At 46.0% G+C, this 26819-nt stretch overlaps 2 protein-coding genes across 2 annotated transcripts in view; one reads left to right on the top strand and one right to left on the bottom strand.

Annotated features, from left to right (window-relative positions):
- The window catches only part of LOC140417793 (uncharacterized), a 58212-nt gene extending 50236 nt beyond the window's left edge, over positions 1–7976 (top strand). Inside the window, exons 7-8 of the mRNA XM_072501251.1 lie at positions 1673–1677; positions 6969–7976. Of these exons, the coding sequence (XP_072357352.1) occupies positions 1673–1677; positions 6969–7778 (815 nt within the window). The 3' untranslated portion in view covers positions 7779–7976. The remainder of the gene's footprint in view (positions 1–1672; positions 1678–6968) is intronic.
- LOC140421495 (uncharacterized) overlaps positions 1–26819 on the bottom strand; it is a 395230-nt gene that overhangs the window by 303855 nt on the left and 64556 nt on the right. The gene's annotated exons all lie outside the window — the stretch shown is intronic.

Here is a 26819-nt window from a genome sequence, read left to right as displayed (position 1 = left end):
ACAATCCGGGAGCTCGGATCCAACATGGATATGTTCATAAGACCAGAAGACAAGGGTAGCAGCACAGTCATTATTGAGAGACAACAATACCTTCTGGAAACAGACACACAACTAAACAACACAAATCACAACACCAAGCTACCTGGACCCATATACCAGAGACAGGAAGGAGAATTGGAGACAGACTGGAAGAACTCAGACTCCAGATACATTAATCAAAAACAGATGGAATATCTGAGGGGCGAACCAAGGAAGTTCTACCTGTTCCCTAAAATACACAAAATCTTTATTATTGTCACAAGTAGGCTTACATTAACACTGCAATGAAGTTACTGTGAAAAGCCCCTAGTCGCCACACTCCGGTGCCTGTTTGGGTACACAGAGGGAAAGTTCAGAATGTCCAAATTACCTAACAGCACGTCTTTCGGGACTTATGGAAGGAAACCGGAGCACCCGGAGGAAACCACGCAGACACGGGGAGAACGTGCAGAATCAGCACAGACAGTGACCCAACCCGGGAATCGAACCTGGGACCCTGGTGCTGTGAAGCAACAGTGCGAACCACTGAGCTACCCTCCAGTTGCTGGGTAGATGCCGGTGTTCTAGCTTTATTAGAACAGCTTTGCTAGGAGTATGGCACAAGTCTTCAAAACTAATGCCGGAAAAATGTCTTTGCAGTATTCACTGCCTTCAGCCATTTCTTGATATCACGTGTTGTGAATGAAATTGGCTGAAGACTGGCATCTGTGATGTTGGAGATCTCTGGAGGAGATCAAGCTGGATCATCCACCCGGCACTTTTGGCTGAAGATTACTGCGAATGCTTCAGCCTTGTCTTTTGCACAAATGTGCTGAGCTCCTCCATCATTGAGGATGGGGATATTTGTTGATCCTCCTCCTTCAGTGAGTTGTTTAATTGCACCACAATTCACGATTGGATGTGGCAGGACTGTAGATCTTCGATCTGAAACGTTGGAAGACCTTCTCCATTCACCTTTTGCCCTGATGAAGGAGCTGCACTCCGAGAGCTAGTGACTCCAAACAAAACTGTTGGACTTTAACCTGGTGTTGTAAAACTTCTTATTGTGCCCACTCCAGTCCAACGTCGGCACCTCCACATCTGATATATCAGATAGATATTGTTCTGACAGTGCTGCCTGGTGTGTGTAATTAATTGGATTGAATGTCCAAAGAGCCAGCACAGGGATGAGGAGCCGCATGATTTACACCTATAATGGAATGAACAGTCAATGTAAGGAAATAGAGAGAAAAGAGAGGGAAAGCAATGATTCCGGGACAGAACCCAGTCCAAATAGAATCAGGGGAGGTGAAAGGGAGGTTGGAAACGTTTAAAAATCTCTCCTTATTCCCAGAAATGAAATATAAGAGAGGACTGGGACGGAACGGTGGTGCAGTAGTTAGCACTGGTTCCGAGAACCTGTGTTCAATCCCGGCCCCGGGTCACATCCGTGTCTGCATGGGTTTCACCCCCACATCCCAAGAAAATGTGTATGGTCGGTGGATTGGACACGTTAAATTGCCCCTTAATTAGAAAAATACAAAAATATATATAGAAGCAAGCACCTACTCACAAAAATTAGTCTGAATTTTTTGAAAAGCAATTCATCTCAATTGAGTAACAAATTTATTTTCTCTGCAGTTTCACCGTTCAGTGGCGGTGCAATTACCCAGCATTCCCTGCGTATGTGCAAGTGCCCTATTCACACCAGAGGAGCCAACCGCGCAGGCGCAATGCTGGGCTATATGTGGAGCATGCGCAGTGTCATTTTGCTTGAGGCCTTGTGTGTGCGGGAGATGCTTTACTGAACGGGTGAGTGTCGGTGGGCCGGAGGGGGGAATGGAGCGGGAGTGGGGGTGGGGAGGGAGCGGAGGCTTCATAAAAACCCAGTGCAGGTCTCACAACCTCAATAAGAACCTGGAGGCCCCGGGTTTGTAACACCGAGGCTTTTCCCCATGAACATGCCCAGGTGACTGGCACCACCTTGGATCAGTGGGGAGTGAAGCGCATGCGCCGTTATGTGACGCAATAGTGTGGCGGGGCCTCGGTCCCGGTGACCAGGGGAGAGTCTCCTTTGGGACCTTTCTGTTCTCAGAGCTGGATTCATGTGGACGCAGAGGCGACACTGGTTCAGGTGGTGATGGACATCCTGGTGCATCCTCAGCCACCAAGAGTAATTATGCAACATGTCGAGGATTTGAAAGAGAGAAACATGCTTTAATTTGATCCATTTTTTTTTCTCTAAGCCATCCAGGTTTCGCCCAATTGACACTGAGCCACTCAGGGAGATATCAGGGCAGATGGCCAAAAGCTTGTTTCCCAGGTAGGTTTTAAGGAGGGTCTTAATATAAGAAAGTGAAGGAGTGAGCAGGAGAGGTTTAAGGAAGAATTTCCAGAGCTTGGCTATCAGGCAACTGAAAGAACAGCCACCAGTCATAGAGTGATTAATATTGCAAATGCTCATGACCATAAGATGTAAGATGCAGAGCAGAAGTCGGCCATTCGGCTCATCGAGTCTGCCCTGCCATTCCATGAAATCGTGGCTGATCTGATATCCTGAACTCCACTTTCCTATCTTATCCCCTTAACCTTGATTCCCTTCCTGATTAACAATTGTCTATCTCAGTCTGAGTCCTGAATGAGATGAAAGTAAATATCTCGGTGGCTGGATGAGATGACAAGAGATAGGGAGATACAACCCTAGAGGAAAAGGTGCTTCTTAAACGAGAGATTTTATAAGTCAGTGGGCACAGGGAAGGTGGATGACCACGTCTTGGTGTGAGTAAGCAGAGTTTTGGATGAACTCAATATTACAGGGAGGTTGAATGTGAGCGGTCATCCCAGGGTGCATTAGGATAGTTGGGTCCAGAGGAAATAAAAGAATAGATGAGAGTTTCAGAAGCAAATGAGCTAAGAAAAGGCTGGAGGCTGGCAATGTTACTGAGCTGAAAATATGCAGTCTTGATTCTTTTTAAATGAATACAAGAGATTTGGGCATTGCTGGCTAGGACATTCATTGCCCATCCCTAATTGCCTTTGAGAAGGTGGTAGTGAGCTACTTTCTTGAATCGCTGCAGTCCATGTTGGGTAGGTACACCCAGAGTGCTGTTAAAGAGGGAATTCAATGATTTTTACCCAAAGACCTTGAAGGAACAGTGATATATTTCCAAGTCAGAATCTGTCAAAGTTCTGGTTGAGAAATACCCAATCTCTCTGCTTCATTGCCTGCCTCTCTCCCTCCCTTCTCTCTCCCCTCTCTCTTTTTCCTTAGGGGGGACCTATACCGTTGGGATGGTCTCCACCTGAACCGAGCTGGGACCAGTGTTCTGGTGAAAAAAGTAAATAGGGTGGTCAATAGGACTTTAAACTAAAGATTGGGGGGGGGAAGGGAAAGTCAGGGAACCAAGAGGTGAAGTAATCAGTGGGAAGCGTAGCTGCTTAGGAATACAAAAAAGCACGAAAAGACAGAACTCAGGAGAGGTTACAATAGTCCCCATCCCACAAAATATGACACACTGTATGGAAAGGCTCAGTAAACCAAGGTCCACCACACTAAGAAAACAAAAAGGGACGGTCAATATAAAGGTGCTATATTTTAATGCGCGCAGTGTATGGAACAAGGTAGATGAGCTTGTGGCCCAGATTGTGACTGGCAGGTATGATGCGGTAGGCATCACAGAGACATGGTTGCAGGGGGTTCAGGACTGGCATTTAAACATCCAGGGATTCACAACCTATCGAAAAGACAGAGAGGTGGGCAGAGGGGGCGGGGTTGCCTTGTTAATTAGGAATGAAATTAAATCAATAGCACTAAACGACATAGGGTCGGATGATGTGGAGTCTGTGTGGGTAGAGTTGAGGAACCATAATGGGAGTTATGTACAGGCCTCCTAACAGTGGTCAGGACCAGGGGCACAAGATGCACCACGAAATAGAAAGGGCATGTCAGAAAGGCAAGGTCACAGTGATCATGGGGGACTTTAATATGCAGGTGGACTGGGTAAATAATACTGCCAGTGGACCCAAGGAAAGGGAATTAATTGAATGTTTACAGGAGGGCTTTTTGGAACAGCTTGTGATGGAGCCCACGAGGGAACAGGCCATTCTGGACTTAGTGTTATGTAATGAGCCAGACTTGATTAAAGATCTTAAAGTAAGGGAGCACTTAGGAGGCAGTGATCATAATATGGTAGAATTCAATCTCCAATTTGAAAGAAAGAAGGTAGAATCAGATGTAAAGGTGTTACAGTTAAATAAAGGAAACTACAGGGGCATGAGGGAGGAACTGACGAAAATCGACTGGGAGCAGAGCCTAGTGGGAAAGACAGTAGAACAGCAATGGCAGGAGTTTCTGGGAGTAATTGAGGATGCAGTACAGAGGTTCATCCCAAAGAAAAGAAAGGTTATCAGAGGGGGGATTAGGCAGCCATGGCTGACAAAGGAAGTTAGGGATTGCATCAAAGCAAAAGAGAAAGCCTATAATGTGGCAAAGAGTAGTGGGAAGTCAGAAGATTGGGAAGGCTACAAAAACAAACAGAGGATAACAAAGAGAGAGATAAGGAAAGAGAGGATCAAATTTGAAGGTAGGCTAGCCAGTAACATTAGGAATGATAATAAAAGTTTCTTTAAATACATTAAAAACAAACGGGAGGCAAAAGTTGACATTGGGCCGCTCCAAAATGACGCTGGTAATTTTGTGATGGGAGACAAGGAAATAGCCGAGGAACTGAATAAGTACTTTGCGTCAGTCTTGACAGTAGAAGACATGAGTAATATCCCAACAATTCCGGAGAGTCAGGGAACAGAGTTGAATATGGTAGCCATCACAAAGGAGAAAGTTGTAGAGAAACTAAGAGGTCTAAAAATTGATAAATCTCCGGGCCCAGATGGGCTACATCCTACAGTTCTAAAGGAGATAGCTGAAGAAATAGTGGAGGCGTTGGTGATGATGTTTCAAAAGTCACTGGAGTCAGGGAAAGTACCAGAGGATTGGAAAATTGCTGTTGTAACCCCCCTGTTCAGTAAGGGAACAAGGAAAAAGATGGAAAATTATAGGCCAATTAGCCTAACCTCGGTTGTTGGCAAGATTCTAGAATCCATTGTTAAGGATGAGATTTCTAAATTCTTGGAAGTGCATGGTCGGATTCGGACAAGTCAGCATGGATTTAGTAAGGGGAGGTTGTGCCTGACAAACCTGTTAGAGTTCTTTGAAGAGATAACAAATAGGTTAGACCAAGGAGAGCCAATGGATGTTATCTATCTAGACGTCCAAAAGGCCTTTGATAAGGTGCCTCACGGGAGATTGCTGAGTAAAATAAGGGCCCATGGTATTCGAGGCAAGGTACTAACATGGATTGACGATTGGCTGTCAGGCAGAAGGCAGAGAGTTGGGATAAAAGGTTCTTTTTCGGAATGGCAACCGGTGACGAGTGGTGTCCCGCAGGGTTCAGTGTTGGGGCCACAGCTATTCTCTTTATATATTAACGATCTAGATGACGGGACTGAGGACATTCTGGCTAAGTTTGCCGATGATACAAAGATAGGTGGAGGGGCAGGTAGTATGGAGGAGGTGGGGAGGCTTCAGAAAGATTTAGACAGTTTAGGAGAGTGGTCCAAGAAATGGCTGATGAAATTCAACGTGGGCAAGTGCGAGGTCTTGCACTTTGGAAAAAATAGAGGCGTGGACTATTTTCTAAACGGTGACAAAATTCATAATGCTGAAGTGCAAAGGGATTTGGGAGTCCTAGTCCAGGATTCTCTAAAGGTAAACTTGCAGGTTGAGTCTGTAATTAAGAATGCAAATGCAATGTTGTCATTCATCTCAAGAGGCTTGGAATATAAAAGCAGGGATGTACTTCTGAAGCTTTATAAAGCATTAGTTAGGCCCCATTTAGAATACTGTGAGCAATTTTGGGCCCCACACCTCAGGAAGGACATACTGGCACTGGAGCGGGTCCAGCGGAGATTCACACGGATGATCCCAGGAATGGTAGGCCTAACATACGATGAAAGTCTGAGGATCCTGGTATTATATTCGTTGGAGTTTAGGAGGTTGAGGGGAGATCTAATAGAAACTTACAAGATAATGAATGGCTTAGATAGGGTGGATGTAGGGAAGTTGTTTCCATTAACAGGGGAGACTAGGACCCGGGGGCACAGCTTTAGAATAAAAGGGAGTCACTTTAGAACAGAGATGAGGAGAAATTTCTTCAGCCAGAGAGTGGTGGGTCTGTGGAATTCATTGCAACAGAGGGCGGTGGAGGCCGGGACGTTGAGTGTCTTTAAGACAGAAGTTGATAAATTCTTGATTTCTCGAGGAATTAAGGGCTATGGAGAGGGAGCGGGTAAATGGAGTTGAAATCAGCCATGATTGAATGGTGGAGTGGACTCGATGGGCCGAATGGCCTTACTTCCACTCCTATGTCTTATGGTCTTACTCCCCTCTCTCCTCTTCACATCGAGGCCACAGCCTTCCGTAGGCCTAGGGATGCTGGGTGGTAGGTTCTTTTTCCTGAAGGACATTAATGAACCAGTTGGGTTTTTATGATAATCCAGCAGTTTTCATGGTCATTTTTCCCAGTGCCGGCCCCACAAATGACCAGATTCATTCAGCTCAATTTCACAACCTGCTTTTGTGTATTTGTGGGTTCTCTCTCACTCTCTTTTGTCTGTTTTAAATCAATTTCACAGGGTATTAGAGCGAATTTGCAGTTGGGAAACTCAGACTGAACATTACATCAGATCTGACAGAATCCCCAATTTAACCTGAACATCATTGGATTTTGAACATGGAAGGAAAAAGCACCGTTCACAGTGGGGAGAAACCATACACGTGTTGTGTGTGTGGACAAGACTTCAACCAGTCATCTTACCTCTCACAACATAAATGCAGTCACAACGGGGAGACACCGTGGAAATGTGGGGACTGTGGGAAGGGATTCAATTACCAGTCGAAGCTTGAAACTCATCAACGCATTCACACTGGGGAGAGGCCATTCACCTGCTCTGTGTGTGGGAAGGGATTCACTCAGTCATCCACTCTACTGACACACCAGCGAGTTCACACTGGGGAGAGGCCGTTCACCTGCTCACAGTGTGGGAAGGGTTTCATTAATTCAACCAATCTGCTGACACACCAGCGAGTTCACACTGGGGAGAGGCCATTCACTTGCTCCAAATGTGGGAAGGGATTCACTCGGTCATCCGACCTACTGACACACCAGAGAGTTCACACTGGGGAGAGACCATTCACCTGCTCCGAGTGTGGGAAGGGATTCACTCTGTCGTCTGATCTGCTGACACACCAGCGAATTCACACGGGGGAGAGACCATTCACCTGCTCCATGTGTGGAAAGGGATTCACTCGGTCATCCCACCTGCAGAGACACAAGCAAGTTCACACTGATGAGAGACCTTTTAAATGCCCGGATTGTGGGCAGTGCTTTAAATGTTCCTGGGACTTGGTGTCCCATCAACGTGCTCACACTGATGAGAGGCCGTTCACGTGCGCTGACTGTGGGACTGGGTTCAGGCGATCATCTGACCTCATTACACACCAGCGGGTTCACACTGGGGAGAGGCCGTTCACCTGCTCCAAATGTGGGAAAACATTCACCCAGTCATCCAACCTGCTGAGACACCAGCGAGCTCACAGTGTGAAGAGACCATTCACCTTATCTGTGTTTGGGAAAGGATTAATTCAGACAGCCACCCTTCTAACACAACAGCGAGGTCTCCCTGAGGAGATGCCGTTCACCTGACCCGAATGACAGGATGGATTCACTTAGTCATCGTTTCTGCTGAAACAACAGTGGGTTCCCAGTGTGAAGAGATGTTTTAAATCATGTATAATCAAGGTGTTCCCAGTGATGAGAGACTGTTCAGGTCTCCCTTTAAGACTGGGTTTTGGAAATTAAAGTTAAATGGAAAATAAATCAGCTCTGTATTAACTACCAAAATATCTCTAACACAAGTCTTTTTTTTGAAGCACTCTCCCTGTCTCCTCCATCCTCACCTTCAACACCAAGTGTGAGGAGCTCATGGAGTTTCTTTGTCACTAAGTCTGAGACAATCTGATCAGTTATCTCTGTCCCTTCCCTCCTTCCACTAGCTCACTGGGCCAAACTGTCTCTAAAGTTTCCCCTTTCCTGAGCCCTCCCTGAACCCACATTTTTCTCTCGTTTCACTCCCATCTCCCCTCATGCCCTATCAGGATTCATCTTATCCATTAGACCCACTCCTGCTCCAATGGCCCTATTCCCATTAAAGTACTGACAATCCAAACTCCCCAAGTTCACTGACTTTGTTCACAGTTCTCTCTCTTCAGGGACTGAACCTCTTTCCTTCAAATCTGCCATCATCACCTCTCCTCAATGAAAACAACTTTTCACCCCACTGTCCTTGCAAACAACCACTCCATCTCTATGCACCATTTCCGCTCCAGATTCTGTCTTAACTCCAAAATCCATACCCATCTTTCCCGAACTCAATGTTTGAATCCCTCCAATAAGATTTCTGTCTCCCATAGAAGCCAGACTCTTGTGCAGGCACAGACCGGGTGGCAGGTTCCCTTCCCTGAAGGACATTAGTGACCAGTGGGTTTTTATAACAATCCAGCAGTTTTCATGGTCACTTTTTCCCAGTACTGGTCCCACAAATGACCAGATTCATTCAGCTCAATTTCACAACCTGCTTTTGTGTTTTGGTGGACTCTCTTTAAATGTCCCTTGTTTGTACAAATAGTTTTACTGGGTTTTGGAAGGATTTACACTCGGGGAAAGTCAAACCAAACATCACATGAAAATCTGCCAGAGTTGCCCTGTTCATCAGGACCCGGATATCATCGACCTTTACACATGGCAGCAAAAAACCCTGTTAATACCAGGGAAAATGTGGCGACTGTGGAAAGGGATTCAGATCCCCGTCTGAGCTGGAAACACATTGATGCAGACACACTTGGAGAGGCCGTTAACCTGATTCCTGCGTGGAACAGATTCACTCTCTCATCCCACCTGCTGACACACCAGCAAGTTCACACCGACAAGAGAGAGTTTAAATGCTCTGACTGTGAGAAGAGCTTTAAAACCCACTGAGGGAGCACCAGCGCGTTCACACCGGGTACGCACCATTCAGCCGCTCACAGTGTGGGGAGAGGTTCAGGACATCACCCCACCTTCTGACACACCAACGAATTCACACTGACGAGAGACCTTTTAAATGTCCAGACTGGGAAATGCTTCAAAGGTTCTGTAGATCTGCAATACCATCGACGTGTTCACAGTGATGAGAGACCGTTCAGGTGCTCTCACTGCAGGACTGGGTTCAGACGATCATCTCATCTCACTGCACACCAGCGCACTCACACTGGGGAGAGGCCGTTCACCTGCTCCAAGTGTGGCAAGGGATTCACTCAGTCATTCAATCTGCTGATGCACCGAAGAATTCACACGGGGGGGAAACTGTTCACTTGCTGTGAGTGTCGAAATGGATTCATTCACTGGTCCCACCTGGAGACACCAGCGAGTTCACAAATGATTTTGCAGGAATTGCTGCTGTTAATCACATCCTGGACTGAATCATGTTTATTCTGACATTTGGGGTTGATCTCTACTGTCAGTTGCCCAGTTTAGACTGAGCAGGGACCCCATCACATCACATCATGTGTGGATAAAGCATTATGTCTGCTAACCCTATTAAATGCAAATTAGTCAGAGACTGCGCTGAACCGAAGATGAGCAGTAAACAGATCACAGTCCAATCCTGCAGCTCTCCATTGACAGGAGCAGAATCTGTTCTGTAACTCGAGATTGCGGCTGTGTGAGCTCTTGAGTATTTATAATCACAAGTAGGCTCGAGCTATTTGGTAGATGGGCTGTTCAAAGCTATTAGCTTCTCAGATATTGAAGAAATTACTCTGAAAGTAAACTCACCGATTTCTCAGACTCTGGTCCATTAGTGCTGATATACAGTGAATCACTGGATGTTACTTGTTCTGTGAAATATCTCTCTCGATTGTTGCTGAACTGTTGGATAACTGATTACATTCAGACATGTCTGGAAAGGACTATGTGCCCAGGTTTAACTGTAATTTGTAACCAATAGACCATAAGACATAGAAGCAGAATTAGGCCATTCGGCCCATCGAGTCTGCTGCCATTCAATCATGGCTGACATGTTTCTCATCCCCATTCTCCTATTTTTGCCCCATAATCTCGGACCCTTTATTAATCAAGAACCTATCTATATCTGTCTTAAAGACACTCAGTGATTTGGCCTCCACAGCCTTCTGCGGCAAAGAGTTCCACAGATTCACCACCCTCTGAAGAAATATCTCCTCATCTGTGTTTTAAAGGATTGTCCCTTTAGTCTGAGATCATGCCCTCTGGTTCTAGTTTTCCCTACTTGTGGTAACATCCTCTCCATGTCCACTCTATCTTGGCCTCGCAGTATCCTGTAAGTCTCAATAAGATCCCCGCTCTTCCTTCTAAACTCCAAAGAGTACAGACCCAGAGTCCTCAAACTTGGAGGAGTGGATTTCGGGATTTGTGAACTAACATGCAACATACAGATGTAATGACTTTATTCAACATACTGCACTTGATATATAAATGCACCTTAGTTAAAATACATATCAGCGCATTTTTGTTCTCATCAGGTCTTACTGTACATAGATCTTTTTTAATAAGTCTGTGTATAACACTTTGAATACCTAAGCTCTATCCAGACTAAATGCGATGATAGAAATGTCAATTTCTTGAATGGTTCCTTATGTTAAATCCACTTCAAAAGGTAAAACATATCTGCCTGAAGAAGTTCTCAAAATCAAACTCATCAGTGGCATCACTAGTTGTTTTATAAATGTGCATTACGTTGCGTTTAATATTCTTGAGCTTCAGATATATCCTACACTGAGTTATAAAAATATATTCTTGTCTCAAATCCAGAATTGAGAACTGGCATTCCAATTCTAACTATTGCATTGTCCACCCATTGGTGTTAGTTGTATTTTGGTGATCTCACACTATAACTAATTCCTTTTGCAAGAACATGTGCTACAAAAAAGTATTGTTTTCAAGCCCATAATGCAATATGAATTAATGTATGTTAAATACAAAATGGTTACAGTGTGCGAATGCTCAGACTAACAACATTCAATTTTATGAGGCAGCAGCATTATTTAAAAGATCAATTTACTAATGGTAGACTATTGATGCCAGTTAGAAAAACCTATATGGCACTGTGATCTGGGATGTACTTCTGAGGCTGTGGTCAGACCCTATTTGGAGTATTGTGAGCAGTTTTGGGCCCCATATCTAAGGAAGATGTGCTAGCCTTGGAAGAGGTTCACAAGAATGATCCCTGGACTGAAGAACTTGTCGTATGAGGAACGTTTGAGGACTCTGGGTCTGTACTCGTTGGAGTTTAGAAGGATGAGTGGGGATCTTATTGAAACGTACTAGATACTGCGAGGCCTGGATAGAGTGGACGTGGAGAGGGTGTTTCCATTGTAGGAAAAACTAGAACCAGAGGACACCATCTCAGATTAAAGGAACGATCCTTTAAAACAGAGATGAGGAGGAATTTTTTCAGCCAGAGGGTGGTGAATCTGCGGAACTCTTTGCCGCAGAAGACTGTGGAGGCCAATTCACTGAGTGTCTTTAAGACAGAGATAGATAGGTTCTTGATTAATAAGGGGATCAGGGGTTATGGAGAGAAGGCAGGAGAATGGGGATGAGAAAATATCAGCCACGATTGAATGGCGGAGCGGACTCGATGGGCCAAGTGGCCTAATTCTGCTCCTATGTCTTAAGGTGAACATACAAGGACTCAAAAATTAGCTTAATACCTAAAGTCCACTCAGAATTAGATGCTGAACTGAAATGATAATATTAACGATGATCAAAAACTTGGTTTAAGTGCCAGGCAATGACCATCTCCTACTAGACAGAACCTAACCATCTCCACTCAATAATGGCCAAGTCAACTCAATTTCTCCTCATGGGACAATGCCCTTACTCCAGGAACCAGTCCAGTGAACCGATCCTCAACAACCCCTCAGTAAGTATGTCCTTCCCTGGGTAAGGAGACAAAACCTGTGCACAGTACTCCAGCTGAGGCCTCAGCACTGCCATGTTTAACTGTAGTGGACTCTTATACTCCAATGCCTTTTTAACGAAGCTAACACACTGGATCTGAGCGTGTTGCAGTCTATGAGTTCTTGCTGTGCACAAATTAGCTGCTGTATTTCCTACATTACAACATTAACTGCACTTCAAGGGAATTAAATTGGCTGTAAAATGCCAGGACATCTTGAGTTCATGAAAGGCTCGACAAAAATACAAATCTTTCTTTGACAAAGGAGATATGACCCAGAAGTGGAACAATCGAGGACGGGATTTCAATTAGTCTCTTTTTACCTTGGAGGAAACAAATACTCGACACAGTGTGAGTTTGACACCAAACTGATTTATTTCACATTTAATATTAATATCTAGAATATGAAACTCCAGCCCCATTATAGGGGTCACTAACGTCAACAGAAATCAGCTCCAAGAGTCTAAGAGTGGTGTCAGGGAACCTGATATTAGATGGATTCCAGGTTTGAACCCTGCAACTGAACGGCATCATTCTCGTGACACCAGGTTAAATGTAAATTGTCAATGATTCAGCAAAAGCTGAGCTCACCTCCAACACCAAATGCAGGCAGCAGCCATTTTGGGAACTGCTGTTTTGCCGAGGGAAGCAGGCAGCTCATGAAAGGGCCAGGTGAATAAAGACCGCACTATGCGACCATAGACATCAAATCGAGGTGCAACACTCAGATCTGTGCTAGTTTATCCCTCAAATTTCACAGAAAATCACATGAAAACAAACCATGTTTTGACCCGCAGTGACTGACAGCAGTGCACTAACATGCACCACACTGTCTAACTTCATGCAAAAAACAGATTGACAATCCCATTTTGTTCCAGACAGGCTCCATAACAAGTTCATCGATGAGCTTAAATTGCTATTTATTGGAATGAGCAGGTTTCTCGTTCCCTCCTCTCTTCCAGCCTTTTGAAAATTACAAACGGTCTCAGAGGCTGCAGATCCTGTGTCACTGACCAGGAAAGTAATTTTCACATCACACCAGCGCCCGTTCCCACCCCCGCTGGTAACTAAAAACCAACCCAACTATCAGAATGAACATGGTTCAGTTCTGGACGACATGAACAGCAAGCAGCAGCAACAACAGAATCCAACCCCTGTAGTCATAAGTGAAACTGTTGGTGTCTATGCAGGTTGGATGAAAAAGTGAATGCCTTCCCACACACGGAGCAGATGAAAGGTGCCTTCACAGTGTGAACCCGCTGGTGCCTGAGAAGGTTAGATGCCTGACTGAATCCTTTCCCACACATGGAGCAGATAAATGGTCTCTCCCCTGTATGAATGTGTTGGTGTTTCAACAGATTTGTTGAGCTTTTAAAGCTCTTTTCACAGTCAGAACATTTAAACAGTCTCTGATCACTGTGAACAAGTTGGTGTGTCAGCAGAACTGGTGACTGAGAGAATCCTTTCCCACAAATAGAGCAGGTGAATGGTCTCTCCCCAGTGTGAACCCGTTGGTGGGTCCCAAGGTTGGATGAACTGATGAATCCCTTCGCGCACACGGAGCAGGTGAAAGGCCTCTCGCCAGTGTGAATGCGCTGGTGTATCAGAAGGTTTGATAATTGAGTAACCCCCTTCCCACATTCAGAGCAGGTGAATGGCCTCTCTCCGGTGTGAATTCGCCGATGAATTTCCAGCAGGGATGGAGAAATGAATCCCTTCCCACAATCGCCACATTTCCATGGTTTCTCCTTGGTGACGGTGTTCTTGTGTCTCTCCAGGTTGGATGATCAATTGCAGCCTCGTCCACACACAGAACACGTGTACAGTTTCTCCCCACTGTGAATGGTTCTTTCAGAATGTGTAACTGGTTAAAACTCTTTCTATAGTTAGTTCACTGGAACACTTTCACTCGAGAATGTGTGTGTCTCAAAATTGTTCCAGACACACTGATGTTTTAAATCTTTATCCACAGACCGAACAGACAAACTCTCATTCCACATTCAAAGGTGGATAATATTCAGGTCCTGATGACTCGAGTGACTGTCAGATCTTGATGTAATGTTTGATTCAAGTGAACCATCCGCAAGTCTAACCCCCTGTAAAATTAGTTTACAAAATCATTACTTTAAATGCAGAATAGAAATTCTGAACAGACAATTCTAGTTTCTCTGAAACATTTTTCATCTCTTATTCCCCCAAATCTGTAAATCCCCGTCCCACACACTCTCCCTCATCCCTGGGCTGAAATCCAAATAAAGTTGGATAATTCTTTCAGGATCCTTTAAGAAATTCTACAACTCAAGCTCATGTTTTACAAGGAGGATCGAGAGTCCCTTTGGCTGTGTTGCCTTCCCGGTGCCAGGGTTCGGGACATCTACATGGGCACATAGGTATAAGGAGCAGTAGTAGGCAATTCAGCCATTCGAGCCTGCTCCTCCATTCAATAAGATCATGGCTGATCTCTTCTTGGCTTCAAATCCAGCTCCCTTTCTGTTCTCCATATCCTTTTAACCATTTTTTAAAAATCAGAAATGTACCTATCTCCCTGTAGAAGCCAGGTATTTCAAATACAACTAGTATAGGTAAAAGATAGCTGTTTTAGTACTCATTTTTAAAAATGAGAATTTCAGCACACATAAATTCAGGACTTCAATATGATACATGAAACAGCATAAAATTCCATTATAAGATTATAGCAGCACAGTTGCAAGACAAATCGACACTGCTTGTGCTAATTATCAAGGCCAAGGACTGAGTTCCATGGCAACTAGGTGGCAAGAGTCCAATGCAGTTTGTAAGAGCATTGAGTCATATATATATTCTCGATATGAAGTCTCAATTGTTACATTAGCCAAGCCAGCTAAAAGATTAGCAAAATATCACATTCCATAAAATGTAGACATGAAACAATTAAAAAGCTGATGTTGCACATTGAAGATGGACGGCTTGCCATCAAATCAAATGTGTTTGAGTCTAACCCAAACCAATTAGGATTATATTGGGGTGTAATTAGATGACTTAAGACAGATATGAAAGTGTATAACTGAAAAGTTTCCGCCCGCCATTTTAGTTTTGTCTTTGGGGGTTCTGTCAGTCTAACAGTCTGTGTCAGTGATGTTAGTCCACTTTTGACTTTGAGTTTGAGTAGCTGAAGATTAGCTTTCTCTCTCTCTTCATGTTTCATTGCCAGACTTTGACCTTTTAAAAGTTACTTTCGAGCTATCTGCCTAAGCAAAGAAAGATAATGTCTGTAATTCTCTGAAAGCTTCGAATTGTCTACGAATTGCCTTTTAAATGACTTTCAAATTGTAATCAAGCGACTACAAATAAAACAATTCCTTTTGGCACCTGAGAAGTTTATACTGCAAATTTCTGCTGAGTTCCAGTATTCACAAAGTGCTACTGATAACCGAATAGCAGAGATGATATAAATTCCTTCAACTATACACAGTCGAATAATACAAGGAATCGAACAACTTGACATAGTCTACAAATATTACAAATCTTACAACTTGTCGTATTGCGCCAGGACTTGATTCATCAACTAAGCTTCCCCCAAACTTGGCGTAGTTCGACAGGTTAAGATCCCATAAATTAAAATTGAAACCATTTAATGACTCAGACTCCACCGCACTGCAAATTCACCACCCACTGCGAGAAGTATTTCCTCCTCATCTCAGTTTTAAATTTACTGCCTCTCAACCTATATCTGTGACCTCTCGTTCTAGATTGCCCCACATGGGGGAACATTTGACTTACGTTTATCAATCCCTCTTAATATTTTCTATACCTCTATCAAATCCCCGCTCTCCCATGCACGTTTTGAATGTTTCCCATCATCTATCCCACTCTCTGATTGTTCGCCATTGCTGATACTAATAAGCACACTTTTCTTCTTATCTGTATCTCTATATCCTTCGTCAGATATTCCTTTACTCTGATTGAACTCTTCTTTATCGGCAGCCCATTGCTCAGTTACAGTTTCCCCTGCCACCCTTTGACTCCAATTTACCAGGGTCAGGTCCATTCTTACACCACTAATGTTGGTTTTCCCCAGTTAATTATAGCTTCTACAATCAAAGGCTGAAGATATTCAGGTCCTGATGAATGAGTGACTTGACTCAACTGAGTGATGTTTGGTTTGAGTTTCCCATCTGTCAATATGCTGCATCTAAAAATATGTAAAATAATGTTAACAAAATCCATCATTGTCAGTCCAGGAGAGAAATTGAGAAGAAACAAACATTTCACCTAGTTTGAGTTTGCTGTGTATAAATCCTCCCCTTCCAATCCCGATAAAAGATGTTTCCAAAATCCATCATGGTCAGTCCAGGATAGAAATTCATAACATTCTCTCCTCCTGCTTACATGTGTGATCAATGTAAGAAATTGGTATATATATTGTATTTTATATCTGGTGCAGTAAGGTTTTTAAAAGCCTGGGTTTTTACTTGTTGCAGTAATATTATTAAATGACCTTGGTTAAGGTCCAGACTGTGTGTCTGCTAAAGCTGCAATTAAGAAGATGTGAAGTCATTATTCATTCTAACCATTTACGTGTTTTCATAGAGATGCCTAATGTAACCTTGTTATCATTTCTAGAGATTCCCTGGAGTGCCGATAATTTATTGGGGGGTGTTTTTTGTCCATGCTAGACAAGGTCATGGAACATAGTCAGATACAGATAATGCAATTAATGGGAGGAGCCAGGTGTGTCTGTAGTTATGCAGTTTCAGAACGGTTGCAGTCTGCTCGGAATTTTAAGTTGAACAGCAGTTTTGCCAGATGCTGTAAAGATGAGCAGGAGCTTCTGACAAGACAGAAGTATTTGGTATTGGTGTTGCTTACTTAGAGTTAGTGAAGATGTAAGGCTTAAGTTTAGGTTTTTCCTTCTGTTTAAGAACTTTTATTTAAATTTGGAGTACCCAATTATTTTTTTCCACTCGCTCCGACACCGACCCTCTCCCCACCACCCACTTCCTAATCATGAATATATTCGTCGTCCAATAATAATTACTAAAGTTCGGCAGCACCAACCCACCCCCGCTCCAGCATCCCCTTTTTTACTCGCAGGGTCTTACCCGCCCATACAAAGCCTGTGATCACCTTATTGACCAGTTTAAAGAAGGACCGCGGAATAAAGATGGGGAGACACTGAAACACAAACCGGAATCTCGGAAGACTGTCATTTTTTAAGGGGCAATTTAGTGCGGCCAATTCACCTACCCTGCACATCTGTGGGTTGTGGGGGTGAGACCCATGCAGAATGTACAAACTTCACACGGACAGGGGCCGGGATCAAACCCGGGTCCTCAGCGCCATAAGGCAGCAGTGCTAACCACTGTGCCAATGTGCCGTCTGTAAGAACTGTTTAACTGATAATTGGAAAGCTATTTTCTTTCATGTTAAGTGTGGTTAGTTCTGTGTTTAAATTAAAGTTTGTTATAACATAAAAGATACTGTCATGATATCCACATCAGCATATAATGGTGCAATCACACACACTGATGGACAGGTAGTTGGACCAACCAGCACACACATAACATCGCAGCCAATCACCAGTGAGAGCACACGCACTATAAAACAGGGAACACCACAGTTCCCGCTTATTCTACCAGGAGATAGCACAGAGCTCACAGCGTGCCACTCAGACATACACCATGTGCTGAGTGCCTCACTAAGATAGTGATAGGGCTGGGTCCACAGGTTAGCTGGTGAAGCACATACCCAAACCAGCAGTTAGTAGTTGTCATTGTTTAAGACAATAAAACAGAGTTGTACCATCTACAGCCATGTTGGATCATTTGTGCATCGGAACACCCAACACGACATGATACCAGTAGTGGAAGCTAACCAGCGACTGTGAGACCTACCTGCACCCTTTCAGAAATCCGCCATCCTGCTCCATGGAAAACATCAGCCCGCTGCAGCCGCTCCGAATCGCTGGAAATCTTGGCGTCAACTGGAAGCTGTTTAAACAGCGCTTCCAGCTCTTCCTAGAAGCCACAGACAGGGAGAATGCATCGGACACCAGGAAGGTCGCCCTCCTCCTCTCCATGGCGGGGCAACACGCCATCCACATGTACAACTCCCTGGCATTCGCAGAAGGCGAGGACAAGACAAAATATAAGACGGTGCTTCTGAGGTTCGAGGAACACTTCAGCGTGGAAGTCAATGAGAGCTTCGAGAGGTACCTCTTCCAGCAGCAGCCTTTCCAATCTTACTTGACACACCTCCGTATCCTCGCACAGTCCTGCGGCTATGAGGCCACCTCCGACTCCATGATACGGGATCAGATAGTTTTTGGGGTCAGCTCGGACACCCTACGCCAGCAGCTCCTTAAAATAAAGCGCCTCACCCTAGCGACTGCCATCGAGACCTGCGTCCTCCATAAGAACGCGACCAGCCGGTACTCCCAAATCCAGGCGGCCGAAACGGCCCGGCACGGGTCCTACGAGGTGGAGCAGGTCCAGTTGATCGAGACCGGACGAGGGCAGCCATTTTGCGCGCTTTCCGAGGCCTCCCGCGCGTGTACGTGCCAAAAGAGGGGACGTGACGCAGAGGGACGTGATGTGCAGGTGCTCTCTAAGCAGGACGGCACCGTGCATGCGCAGTGGCGCAATGAACGCCATGACATCACAACGTGCGGCAACTGTGGCTCCGCCCACTTAAAGCGGCAATGTCTGGCCAAAGCGCGACAATGCCTCCGCTGTGGCAGGATGGGCCACTACGCTGCCTGCTGTCGAGCACCTCAACCTGCCAACTCCCAACAATTCCGCCAGCCTTGCAGGGACGTGCGGATGACTCAGCCCCCCTACACTGAGTCATATCCTGATAGTATGCCGACCAGCGATACCGAAGACAGAGAGCCCTTCCACATTGTGGTATTCCACAAGAACCAGATGTCCCCAAGTCGGAACCACCAGCCGCTGCCAGTGCACAGCATTGATCCGGGCGATGAGTGGTGTGCCACCCTAACAGTCAACCGATCACACATCACATTTCACCTGGACACTGGTGCCTCCACCAATCTCCTCGCGTGGTCAGCCTTCCAGACCCTGAAGGTCAAACCACCAATTCTGCCATCCCACTGTCAGCTGGTTGACTACAATGGAAACGTCATCCCGGCCACGGGGTCCTGCCAGCTCGAGGTTACACACAACTCACACAAAGCCACATTATCGTTTGAAATTGTTGGATCCTCGAAGGACTCTCCGTTAGACACACAGGCGTGCAAGATCCTGCACCTTGTTCAGCGGGTACACACTCTGTCTCCAGAAGGCACGTCCGATTTCCCGGATGCAGACTTTAGGGCGCAGCTCCACCCACTCCTCATGCACAACCATGAGGTTTTCGAGGGCATGGGCACACTGCCCTACACGTACAGAATACGGCTCAAACCGCACGCCACCCCGGTCATTCACACACTTCGTAGGGGCCCAGCACCACTCAAGGACCGCCTCAAGCAGCAGCTGTAGGGCCTGCAGGACCAAGGAGTGCTTTCCCGGGTCACGGAGCCAACGCCATGGGTCAGCTCCATGGTGTGCGTCAAGAAGCCCTCCGGCGAGCTCCGGATCTGTATCGAACCAAAAGATTTGAATAACAACATTAGGAGGGAACACTACCCCATACCCAAACGAGAAGAAATCACGAGTGAAATGGCTCGGGCAAAAATATTCACCAAGCTTGATGTCTCAAAGGGTTTTTGGCAGATTCAATTGGATCAGTCCAGCAGGAAGCTGTGCACTTTCAACACTCCATTTGGCAGATACTGCTACAATAGGATGCCGTTACGGCATCATCTCGGCCTCCGAGGTGTTCCATCGCATTATGGAACAGATGATGGAGGGCATCGAAGGGGTACGCGTCTACGCAGACAACGTTATCATCTGGTCCACCACACCACAGGAGCACATTAGTCGTCTCCAGTGTGTCTTTGCACGGATACGAGATCAGGGCCTGTGCCTCAACCGAGCCAAGTGCTCTTTTGGCCAGACTGAGCTAAAGTTTTTGGGGGACCACATCTCCCGGTCGGGTGTGCGGCCGGATGCCTACAAAGTGGCAGCCATCGCCGCCATGCAGCAGCCGTCAGACAAGAAGGCAGTGCTGCGCTTTCTTGGGATGGTCAACTTCCTGGGGAAGTTCATTCCTAACCTTGCTTCGCACACGACTGCTCTTCGCCACCTGGTCAAAAAGACAACAGAATTCCAGTGGCTGCCCGCATACCAGAATGAATGGGAGGAGCTCAAGGTCAAGCTCACCACCGCCCCCGGTACTGACGTTTTTCGATATCAGACGGGAAACAAAGATCTCAACTGACGCCAGCCAGTCTGGCATTGGGGCGGTACTCCTGCAACGGGACACTACACCATGGGCCCTGGTCGCCTATGCGTCGCGGGCCATGACCCCCACAGAACAGCGCTATGCGCAGATTGAGAAGGAGTGCCTAGGCCTGTTGACTGGCATCAACAAATTTCACGATTATGTATATGGTCTTCCACATTTCACTGTGGAGACCGACCATCGCCCCCTGGTCGGCATCATTCAGAGGGACCTCAATATGACCCCTCACCTCCAGCGCATTCTGCTCAAGCTCTGGGGGTATGACTTCCAACTTGTCTACACCCCTGGGAAGGATCTCATCATCGCAGATGCTCTGTCCAGGGCGGTTAACACACCACCCGACTCGGAGGGGTTCGTTTGTCAGGTCGACGCACAAGTAGCCTTCACATCGGCCAATCTGCCGGCCACTGACGCACGTCTGGCCAACATTCGCCGTGAGACTGCGGCTGACCCCCTTCTACAGCGTGTAATTCGCCACATGACGGAAGGGTGGCTCAAGGGGCAGTGCCCAGAATTTTACAATGTCCGGGACGACTTGGCCGTTATTGATGGTGTCCTCTTGAAGTTGGACCCGATCATGATCCCACACAGCATGCACCGGCTTGTCCTCGAACAACTGCACGAAGGCCATCTCGGAGTTGAAAAGTGCAGGCGGAGGGCCCGAAAGGCTGTGTACTGGCCGGGTATCAGCGACGACATCGCCAACATGGTGCTCAACTGCCCCACACGCCAAAGGTTTCAGCCGGCGCAACCCCCTGAGACACTTCAGCCCCATGAGTTGGTCACGTCTCCCTGGGCGAAGGTGGGCATGGACCTCTTTCATGCGCTCGGCAGCGACTACATTATTCTGATTGACTACTTCTCAAGTTATCCGGAGGTCATAAGCCTGCACGACATGACATCATCAGCTGTCATCCGGGAATGCAAGGAAACCTTTGCTCGCCATGGAATTCCCCTCACCGTCATGTCTGACAACGGGCCTTGCTTTGCGAGCCAAGAATGGTCTTCCTTTGCCACTTCATACAACTTCACACACGTGACGTCCAGTCCCTTGCATCCTCAGTCGAATGGCAAGGCGGAAAAGGGCGTCCACATTGTGAAGCGGCTCCTCTGCAAGGCTGCTGATGCCGGATCTGACTTCTGTTTAGCCCTGCTGGCCTATCGCTCAGCCACACTGTCCACGGGCCTCTCGCCAGTCCAGCTGTTAATGGGTTGCACCCTCAGGACCACTGTGCCGTCCATTCATGTTCCTGACCTCGACAATGCTCCAGTATTGCGAAGGATGCAACAACAGCGTGCTCAGCAGAAGGTGGCACATGCCGCTCGGGCGACTGATCTTCCTGCCCTGGCGCCTGGAGACAACGTACGCATACACCTGCCGGAGGGTGGCTGGTCGGCAACCGCTGAGTTTCTCCGCCACGTGGCTCCCCGCTCCTTCCTGGTTCGCATGCCTGATGGCTCCATTCGCCGCCGTAATCGGTGGGCCCTTCATCTGGTTCCGCGCTCGCTACGAGATCATGCACCGGTGCCACGCCCTCCTGTTGTCCCTGATGTCGACTTTGTGGAGCTTCCTGCCACTCTGCCTATTCCTCTTTCGCTTGTGGCCAGGCCCATTCCTCAGCCGGTGGATCCTGACCCACCCTTGAGGCTGTCAAACCGAATTTGTCACCCACCTGAGAGACTTGACTTATGAGCCTGTTAGCACAGTGGGCTCACTGAATTGTTTTACAGTACTGTTAATGAGTTTCTTTTCTTGTCGTTCATTGTTCAAGAAGTTTTCTCTCATCGTTTGCTGATTGCATTTGTTCTGTTATTGGTACAACCTCGTTGCTCTGTTGCACCTGACACCTTCCTCTGTATACAGTTGAGCCTCATGTACATGTTGTAAATATTGCACACACATACTCAGATGCACTCAGTACACATTTCTATTTATTAGCATGTAGGCACATATCCTTGTGAAAGGGGGGAATGTCATGATATCCACATCAGCATATCATGGTGCAATCACACACACACTGATGGACAGGTAGTTGGACCAACCAGCACACACATAACATCGCAGCCAATCACCAGTGAGAGCACACGCACTATAAAACAGGGAACACCACAGTTCCCACTCATTCTCCCGGGAGATAGCTCAGAGCACAGAGCTCACAGAGTGCCACTCAGACATAGACCATGTGCTTGAGTGCCTCACTAAGATAGTGATAGGGCTGGGTCCACAGGTTAGCTGGTGAAGCACATACCCAAACCAGCAGTTAGTAGTTGTCGTTGTTTAAGACAATAAAACAGAGTTGTACCATCTACAGCCGTGTTGGATCATTTATGCATCGGAACACCCAACACGACAGATACTAACTGGGCAGTCATCACTCCTGGGGTAAAGTATCCTTTCCTCGCAGTTTTACAAATTGTAAGAGTATTTGGGCTTCTTGTCTGGTGCCCTGACAAATGTTGGGCATTGGTCCAGGATTCTGACACAGGTATGACCGCGCATGCGCCGTGTTACACACTGTCCCCTATAAAATGGCGGCCGCTAACTCGGTCCCGTCTCCATGGGGAGGCCCCGGGCCGCAGTTACCACCGCCCCTCATTACTGCATCCACGGCATCGGAAGCTTCTTATTTCCGGTTTCAGGCCTCTTCTGGACGTTTATGAAGCCTCGCCTCCCAGTCTGCCGCCTCTCTTCCTCCCCACTCACCGGCTCCATTTACTCTCCCGCACTCGACATATTTCAGCACCTTCCAACAGCACGAGGAACAGAGCGTACTGCGCATGCTCCCGTTAGAAACCGCATTGCGCATGTTCCAGTAACACAATGTAGCGCCTGCGCGGGATGCTCGTGCATTGAGGATAGAGCACATTCTACTGACCATTGAATGCTGGGTACACCTGCAATTAATTGTGGGACAATTTGGTAGAATCAAAAATAATGTTTCCTTGGAGCTAGGGGGTCAAGATATGAAATTATTAAGTCGATTACCATGACAATGCAAGTGCAGTCGCCATAGTTCTGCTCTCGTGTAATTAACAACAGAATAAACACTGACAGATCTGAACTCACTGGAGTGTATGTAGGTGTTGCGAACAATGTTTTTTCTTCCCATACACAGAACATTTAAACCCCATCTTGTCAGTAAAATGTAGCAATTAAGATGGTGAACGATCTTCTCATGGTGCGATTTTACCCATGAGTTTCCAACTCACATTGGGATCTCAGACCCTTGTTACAGGCAGGAGGGTAATTCGTTTAAATGGTCTTGATTTATCCTCTCACTACCCGTCTGTAAACTGAATGACGAATTTGATTTTTGATTCCCCTCTTTATAAGTAGTGGTATATTTTCCCTAACACTTAATTTTGGAGTGATCCAATCCTCTATGAATAACGTAGAGCAGAGAAGGCTGAGGTGGGACCTGTTGAGATGTACAAAAGTATGAAGGACATAGATACGATAGAGAGAAATAAGGTTTTCCACTGAGTGGAGGGGATACAGATTTAAGGAAATCGGCAGGAGGTTTAGAGGGTATTTGAGGAAAAGATTTTCATGCCGAGGGTGGTGAGAATCTGGAACATGCTGCCTGAAAGGTTGGTAGGGGTGGGAACATTCACAACATTTAAGAATCATTTAGATGATGACTTGGAAAATGGGATTAGAATAGATAGGTGCTTGATGGCTGCTGCAGAAATGATGGGCCGAAGGGCCTCTTTCCGTGCTGTAAAACTCTATGACTATGACTCTAACTCACACAGCAAAAACAAGATAAAATAAAATAAAATGGTTATTTTATTTCAGACACACAAAATACAGGAAAGGGGTTTCGCAATATCTGTCCCTTTTGCTCTCATACAATAAAAGAGAGATAAAGGGAAAAAAGAGCAAGATCACAATAAAAACATGCTTTTACGTAGGTTCTCAGTCCAGATTAAAAATTTGATGTCATATTTCTTCAGAGGGTAGTTGGCTGACTGAGCCGCCTTTCCAGAAGTGAAGACTTCCATGATGGGAGAAGATACATCTGCAAGTTCGAATGTTCCAGTAGTTCAGTGTAGATGAGGGGCAGGCTATTACAAACTTGGGCATGGGCTCATTCTGCTGCTACACGTACGATGGAAAATAGTAGACAGAAACAAGTGGCTGCCTGGATTCTTGCTTCTTGTTGAAGTTCAAATTGTTGGTGAATTGGACATTTTTAATTCTCGCTCAGTGTACCCGAACAGGCAACGTAGTGTGGTGACTCGGGGCTTTTCACAGTAACTTCATTGCAGTGTGAATGCAAGCCTACCTGTGACTCTAATAAAGATTATTGTTAGTATTAAGACTGACAAAAGATCCAAAAGCTGTATAATTAAAGGAATTCAGACAGCTCAATCCTCGGTCATGTGACAGGTTGTTTCTCATTGAATGATTCGGCGAATAAGGCCCCTGATTGAAGCTATTGTGCTTTGGAGAAGGTAGTGATCGGACCATAAACCCCAGATTGGTGAATAGCAGTCACAAACATCTGACTGTCATAGCTGGCTGAGGCAGGCATCTGGTTTGTTGAACCGTTATGTTGACTTGGCTGGAACATTTATACGATGCCAACGGTGTTACATTCCAGGAGGCGTGAGCTGTTAGCCTATGTTTGATTTTAAGCAGTTCAGAAATTTCCATAAGTCAGCAATTTTACCAGACCAGCAATTGTCAATCTTGAAAAATAGAGAAAATAATAATTTTACAAAGTAGCTGATGGGAATATATACTGTCTTTGTCCTTTCTACTGACCAGGAAACTCTTCTGATAAGTTCTATACGATCAAACATCCACAGTTAGAGAAAAAAAAGTGTTGTTAACCTGAAATGAGAACAGAAAACTCTGGAATTTCACCAGATCTGGTAGTGTCTGTGGCATGAGAAACATTGTGTCTGTGCAGAACCCAACGTAGTTCAGAATTCAGGACTATGACTTTCCATCAGACCTACACTGCATCAGTGCACAGACCGTCGTACTTAACTCGGTTGCTCAATTGAAAGATGCTCCCAAATGTGCTTAGTATTTCTGGCATTTTCTACTTTTATCTCTGGTTATCCCTGAGTCAGGACTCGTTGGGTCCGACAAATCAAACTACAGGCCTATTGCAAGATTTGCAACACTTTTTAAAATTAATCTTTATTGTCACAAGTAGGCTTACATTAACACTGCAATTAAGTTACTGTGAAAATCCCCTAGTCACCACATTCCGGCGCCTGTTCGGGTACACAGAGGGAGAATTCAGAATGACAGAATTACCTAACAGCACGCAAAAGAGAAAATGCTGGAAAATCTCAGCAGGTCTGGCATCATCTATAGGGAGAGAAAATAGCTAATGTTTCAAGTCCGATAACTCTTTGTCAAAGCGAACAGACAGAGATAGTGGGAAATATTTATACTGTGGAGTAAGACTGAAAGATGAGTCAAAGGCACAGAAACCCAGGGAAACCGGGTGCTAATGGCCACAGAAGTCAAGGGGAAAGAGTGCTAATGGAAAGGATTTACGAAATCATCCACACTGCTGACACACCAGCGCACTCACACCGGAGAGAGTCCATTCACCTGCTCCAATTGTGGAAAGGGATTCACTCAGTCATCCAACCTGTTGACACACCAGCGAGTTCACACTGGGGAGAGACCATTCACCTGCTCTGTGTGTGGAAAGGGATTCACTCAGTCATCCGACCTGCTGACACATCGGCGCAGTCACACTGGGGAGAGACCATTCACCTGATCCGTGTGTGGGAAGGGTTTCATTTTTTCAGCCAACCTGATGACACACCAGCAGGTTCACACTGATGACAAACCTTTCAAATGTCCAAATAGTGGGAAGTGTTTTAAAACTTCCCAGGAACTTATGTACCATCAACGTATTCACACCGAGGACAGACCATTCAGGTGCTCACACTGTGGGACAGGCTTTAGACGATTCTCGCATCTCACTGTACACCAGCGTACGCACAGTGGAGAGAAACCATTCACCTGTTCAGAGTGTGGAGAGGGATTCATGCAGTCATCCACCCTGCAGAGACACCAGAGAGTTCACACAGGGGAGAGGCTATTCACCTGCTCAGAGTGTGGGAAAAGGTTCATTCAGTCATCCACACTGCTGAGACACCAGCGACTTCACACTGTGGAGAGGCTGTTCATCTGCTCTCAGTGCGGAGAGGGAATCATTAAGTTTGCCAACCTACTGACCACCCACAAGTTCACAACTAACTCCAGAGGTTGTGTGGGTTTCCTCCGGGTGCTCCAGTTTTCTTCCACCGTCCAAAGATGTGCAGGTTAGGTGGATTGATCACGCTAAATTGTCCCTTTATAATATAATAATCTTTATTGTCACAAGTAG

Source organism: Scyliorhinus torazame, chromosome 5 (genome assembly GCF_047496885.1).
Source record: "Scyliorhinus torazame isolate Kashiwa2021f chromosome 5, sScyTor2.1, whole genome shotgun sequence".
Classification (NCBI taxonomy): domain Eukaryota; kingdom Metazoa; phylum Chordata; class Chondrichthyes; order Carcharhiniformes; family Scyliorhinidae; genus Scyliorhinus; species Scyliorhinus torazame.
The sequence above is the reverse complement of the archived record's forward strand: the minus strand, read 5'-3'. Positions and strand labels throughout refer to the sequence as shown.